This window comes from Aegilops tauschii, chromosome 2 (genome assembly GCF_002575655.3).
Source record: "Aegilops tauschii subsp. strangulata cultivar AL8/78 chromosome 2, Aet v6.0, whole genome shotgun sequence".
Taxonomy (NCBI): Eukaryota; Viridiplantae; Streptophyta; class Magnoliopsida; order Poales; family Poaceae; genus Aegilops; species Aegilops tauschii.
The window spans coordinates 69,016,168-69,021,896 of NC_053036.3; the positions used below are offsets into that span (position 1 = coordinate 69,016,168).

General features: G+C 50.6%; 1 protein-coding gene and 1 long non-coding RNA gene across 3 annotated transcripts; one reads left to right on the forward strand and one right to left on the reverse strand.

The window, feature by feature from the left end:
• Window positions 1-1,348: 1,348 nt before the first annotated feature.
• On the forward strand, window positions 1,349-4,958 carry LOC109744759 (probable E3 ubiquitin-protein ligase BAH1-like 1). 2 transcript variants are annotated; one of them, XM_040401621.3, is made up of 7 exons: window positions 1,469-1,956; window positions 3,199-3,443; window positions 3,679-3,705; window positions 3,863-4,114; window positions 4,252-4,389; window positions 4,462-4,520; window positions 4,634-4,958. In XM_040401621.3, the coding sequence occupies exons 1-7, from the start codon at window positions 1,758-1,760 to the stop codon at window positions 4,737-4,739; spliced, it is 1,026 nt and encodes a 341-aa protein (XP_040257555.1). In that variant the 5' UTR covers window positions 1,469-1,757; the 3' UTR covers window positions 4,740-4,958. The 2 variants fall into 2 exon arrangements, with proteins under 2 accessions (XP_020159495.1, XP_040257555.1); XM_020303906.4 differs by lacking the exon at window positions 3,679-3,705 and having other exon boundaries at window positions 1,349-1,956.
• LOC120974943 (uncharacterized) lies at window positions 2,798-3,427 on the reverse strand. The gene is made up of 2 exons (XR_005770546.2): window positions 3,154-3,427; window positions 2,798-3,064 (listed from the first exon to the last, which is right to left on the reverse strand). It is a non-coding gene; the product is annotated as an uncharacterized lncRNA (long non-coding RNA).
• Window positions 4,959-5,729: the final 771 nt, after the last annotated feature.

Here is a 5,729-nt window from a genome sequence, read left to right on the forward strand (position 1 = left end):
CACCCTAGACGTGCCATACCTTTGCATTTACACGAGAAGAACCCAAGTCCTTATCGTGCTAGCTGTAGACTTGCAATAGTATCTTTAAAGAAAAATTATAATCTGCAACTAGTTGCATGCTTATGTGGCAGTTTTAAGTTTTCAAAATATGCATGTGAAAACGTTTCTGGACATGGGCTACATTCTGTTTGCGTGACTACGAAGTCCTGTTGCACAACTACCGAACTACGACCATTTGATTTTCACTCGGTTTTCCCTAACTAGTACGTTTTCTGGTCTGGTTTTTTTTATAGACTGGTTGTTCATCTCTCTACTTCTTAATGAAGTGCAGACACCCCTGCCCTTGAGGCAAGGTTCTTTAAACAAAATTATAACAATGTCCGTACATTGCAATGGGATATAAATCTTCTAGCACGTTGGCTTGTGATTTACCTGTCTATAACAAGATTGTGTAAATGAATGACCATCAAATTCTACATATGAATTGCTCCCTCCGTCCCAGAATGTAAGACGTTTTTCACACTACACTAGTGTGAAAAAATGTCTTACATTATGGGACGGAGGGAGTACCTCATATTTTGATCCGTAGTTTGATAAGTAAATTAAAGTGAAATTGATTCAGAAGATAAATAAATTAAATTAAATTATGGGAATAAAGATGAAATGGAAACCTTACGTTTTTTTCGAGTAGTGGAGATATAGAAGATAGAGATACAGTCATCTATGGCCCGCGGAGAAATGATAAGCCTTTGCCGCTTGTGTTTGCACGCATGCGCCGATCGTGTCGTGCAAATGATGGAACTGGAAACAGAAGAAGGTGGTGCGGTAGTGCTACAAAAGGGAAGGAAGTAGTACTAGACAAACACAACACTTTTGCATGGAGTGGAGGCAGTTATCCGGTTAGGCGTTGGATCAATCAGCACGTAACATCAGGGCGTATCGTCTTCTCGATGGATGCAGACGTGCAGTGGTTCCGTGGGCTACCCGACCCAGGTTTATGTTTGAGCCCTGCGCTGTGTGCTGCACAGCACAGCACAGGATTGGATTGCAACCGGTGAACCGGACACGGGGTAAACTCCATTCCGGCGAAGCTGACCGGCGGGGGCAGCCAGGCAGCGCCGCCGCCGCCGGCGGCCCTCCGTCACGCACTGGGGGAGGGAATGGGAGATCGTGCAGGCCCCGCCCTATCCTGATTCTCGTTAGCGACCGGCACACGCATCGCAAAACAGGGGAAACGACACGAAGCAAGCGAGCCGGGCACCGTGACCGTGACCGCGACCGCGCGAAACGGCCCCGTCGTCGTCTCGTCGCGAATCCCATCCCATCCCTCGCTCCCTTTCCCCTCCCCGACCCGGCCGTCGCCTCGACCGGCCAGGCCATATATACCGCCCGCTGCCGTCGGGACAAGCCTCTGTTTCCTCTCTGCTCCTAAACGCGTCCGTCGTCCTCAAGCTTTTTTCCTCCCACCTCCCTCTTCACGTGAACCGCTCCACGCTCGCACCATCTTCGCCTCCGCCCGCCCGTGAGCCGCGCCGGCGCGTGACTCCCTTCATCCTCCGCCACCGCCTGCCTCTTTCTCGTGCTTGATCCACCATCCAGCGCAACAGCAATAATCCCCGTCTCCGCGCCGCTAGCCCACCATTTCTTCCGCGGCCAGCCGAAATTCGGAATCGTTCCTTGTTATTTTGGTGCTTTGGCGCCTTTGTTTGGCGCTTCGATCGAGCGGCGGAATCAGTCGGCCGGGCAGGCGGGCGGCCATGAAGTTCACCAAGAGGTACGAGACGTACATGCGGGGGATCAGGACGGCGGAGCAGGAGCTCCCCGCCGTGGGCCTCAAGCGCCTCAAGAAGATGCTCAAGAAATGCCGCTCCCACCGCAGCCCGCACCACAAAACCACGTCCTCCTCCTCCGACGCCGAGGCCGACGGCAGCCGCCGGTGCCCCGGCCATTGCTCCGGTAAGACACCATGACCATTTATCAAAATCCTGGTGCTAATTTTGGCCTGCGCTCTAGAGCCTCGCGTGCTACTCTCTGCAATCATTCCCGGTGTGCAGATTGATGTTGACCCGCACCTCGGAGCCGCTCGTATTAGCTGGAATCTTTTCCCGGTGCTTTTCTTCTTCTTCTTCTTCTTCTTCTTTCTGAATAGGTCCGTAGCGGATTCCTCCTGTGGCAAAATGACAAACCTAGAAGATGACCAGCACCGGTCGCTGTCACCGCCAAACTGCCAATATTTTTGGCATTTCAGTTGCTTCACGCTGCGATCAGCTTGACGAATTCTGCATGGAACCTGCACGGTTGTACCTACACCCTGGCTTTGGTATTCTTTCCACAAGGCGGTCCTCGCTGGGGAAGAGAAAACCACATGCACATTTTACCACGTCCGCCTATTTCATCTTACTACCAGCTTGTTGAGATTTTTTTCGCCTCACTTAGCTTCTCACCAATTATTATGGGTAGAGAACAAATGTGGGGATTCATGATTTGCTCCGCAACCCAGGATCCCTTAGATTATTTTCTTTTTAAAATACATTTCCTCACCAGCTGGTTCAAAATTCATGTAACCTTGCTGTAGCAAAAAAGAAAGAAAAAAATAGGTGTTGTAACCATGAAGAAATTAAGACTCAGCCATCATGTGGTTGACACAGCTGTTGGCTGTATGCTTGCATGTTCTACCATCAGTTGCAGAAGCAAGAGATAAACCAGAGACCAGCACAGCTTGTAGGCGCCACTACGCTACCAGTACGAGGCCAAGAGAGCCAACATCCACTCCTGGGGATGGCTTCAGGCACTAAACTTTACTGTGGGCACGTCTAGCAAATTAAAAATGCTAATGTTTATAGGTCAAAGTGCCGAACGCGATGACAACTATTAGTAAATTCGCTTGCAAAATTCTAGTATAACCTAAGACAACCAACCAGTATAGAGTCAACCGTGCTGTGCTCATAGGTCCAGCAAGGAGCATACTGTGATTGGCGCATCTGTTCCTCTGACCCCGACTTCGCAATTTCTAATAATCATCAAGTTGCCTACCCTGATTTTCCAGCTTCTCCTCTTGTAAAAACTGCAAAGTGCCGACAACAAAGAATATTTCATGCATGGTTCCAACTGGCATTGTGAATATTCAAGTTCAAGTGGCCATTCATGTACTACCTTTCATGGTTGGTTAGTTGACAAACTGTTAAAAACAATATGCAGTGTGTGATGGCAGTTTCTTCCCGTCCCTTCTCGACGAGATGTCAGCCGTCGTTGGCTGCTTCAACGAGAAGGCCAAGAAGCTCCTTGAACTGCACTTGGCGTCGGGGTTCAAGAAATATGTCATGTGGTTCAGCAACAGGTGTCACAGGAACCATGGGCAGTTAATACAGCAAGGCAAAGACTTGGTCACGTATGCGATTATAAACGCCGTGGCGATGAGGAAGATCCTGAAGAAGTATGACAAGGTATGGCCTTTATCCTGCCTTCTCTTTAAAAGTGAAAAACACTAACATTTACTCCCTCCGTTCTAAAATAGATGACCCAACTTTGTACAAAGTTGAGTCGTCTATTTTGAAACGGAGGGAGTAGGTTCTTGGTATAATATTCCTGCATTAGACAGGAAAAGCATGCTGGTTTCATGCATTTTAGGGTTCAACAAGTGAAATCATTTGAGTCCTAGTTATATGATAATGCGTACAGGAATCACACGGACCATACTCAAGGAAGGTGTGTTTGAACTGCATTATCATAGTTCTAGTCATCAGTTCTTTAACCAGAAATGGGAGTAAAGCTATCGAGTCCTTAGCTCTCTTTAAATTTCAGATAATAACAGTTGGATATCAGCAAGTGATTAAAAGAATGACCGAAAGCGTCTACTTTGCAGATACATTATTCGAAGCAAGGGCAGGAGTTCAAAGCGCAAGCCCAGAGCCTGCACATTGAGATACTTCAGTCCCCATGGCTGTCTGAGCTAATGGCTTTCTACATGAACCTGAGAAGAAGCAAGAAGAACGAGACTGCGATGGAGCTCTTTGGTGACTGCTCGCTCACATTTGATGACGACCAGCCAACGCTCTCATGCAACCTCTTTGATTCTATGCGAGTTGACATTAGCTTGACATGTTCAGTTTGCTTGGTGAGTTTGCAGTTCTGACATCTAGGCCAAGATCTATTTAGTATCGAGAATGTTCTTCCTCGACGCACCAACATACACTAGTTATACTACAGTCGTAATAACTTTACCTCAATCTTTGCGTAACTTGTTTTGTGCAGGACACGATGTTTGATCCAGTCTCTCTTTCCTGTGGCCACATATTTTGCTACTTGTGCTGCTGCTCTGCTGCATCGGTGACGATTGTCGATGGGTTGAAGTCCGCAGATCACAGATCAAAGTGCCCTTTGTGCCGACAGGTATAAATATTCAGTTTCATCGAACAGATGTCTGTGAATGCCCAGCCGACTGACCTAATTTCCCCAATTCAGGCTGGGGTCTTTCCTAATGCTGTGCACTTGGACGAGCTGAACATGCTACTAAGCTATAGGTAAGTGAACACCCTAACGGGTTTTCAGTGAGCAGAGATGTGACAGATAAAAGAACATGTTTCTGTCTCTCGCGGTTTAGTTTATCAGTGTTGAATTGTTGAACTATCCACAGTTGTCCGGAGTACTGGGAGAAGAGAATGCAGATGGAACGAGTTGAGCGTGTTCGTCTGGCTAAGGAGCACTGGGAGTCCCAGTGCAGAGCATTCTTGGGCGTCTGATGGAACATGTAGACTTCGTACAAAAATGGGATTTCCCATTGCTGTTGGTTAGATCTTGATTTGGCATGACTGTAATATATTTGTATCTATCCTGCTGAATGAATTGGTCTGTAATTGGGAGGTCACTTGTGCGCCTAGATGTAAAAAGGGGTAAACTTGTAGTGATTATCTGAATGTAAAATTGCAAGTATGTTTATAATTAATCCGGACTGTTTGGATTTGGGATTTTTCAGCAACGGTTCGGGCCTGTTTGGGTTTGGGTTCTGACTTGGTTAAATGTGAATCCATACTCGCTGAAGGTTTATGTAAGGTATTTTGGTTTGTGCTCAGAGAAATTCAAAAACTAGGGCCATTGCTCTCGACCCCGCCCCCGCGTCGCCCTCCCCCTCCCTGGCGACACGGGGGAAACCGCACCCACCGCCGCCGGTCAAACCCCCCTCCGCCTGCCCCTGCCGCGCCGCCGCCGGAGGGCCAGCCGGCGAAGCCGCGCCCCGGGATGGCGGCGGCGGGGCGAATCCGTTCCTCCCCCAACCTCCCCCCCGTTCCCCGCCCCCAGATCCGCCCCGCTGCAGGACGCCACCTCCCCGCCCAGATCCGCCGCCGCTGCGCCGCCGCCGGGGGGGCCGGCCAGCTTGGTCGCGCCGCGCCTCGGGAGGACGGCGGCGAGACGGATCCGCCCCTGCGCGCGCATCCCCCTCCCCCCAGTGCCCCGCGTGGCACCCCCCTCCCAGCTGCTGCGCTCTGCCTGTCCAGCGATGGCCGTTGTGTGCTAGCCTTGGCCACAGGGCGCCGTCCCCAGCAGTTCTCCCTCCCCCTCCGTGCGTGGCCCAGCCCTGCTGGTGGTGCTGCCCTTGGATTGGGCGCGGGATCTGCGGCCGGTCGCATGGGTGTCCGCGGCATACCTTCCTGCTGGCGGGCCCCTCGCCGCCGGCGGCTCATCCTCTCCCTCGAGCCGCGGAGACGGCTTTCGCGGTGGCGGCGAGTATACAG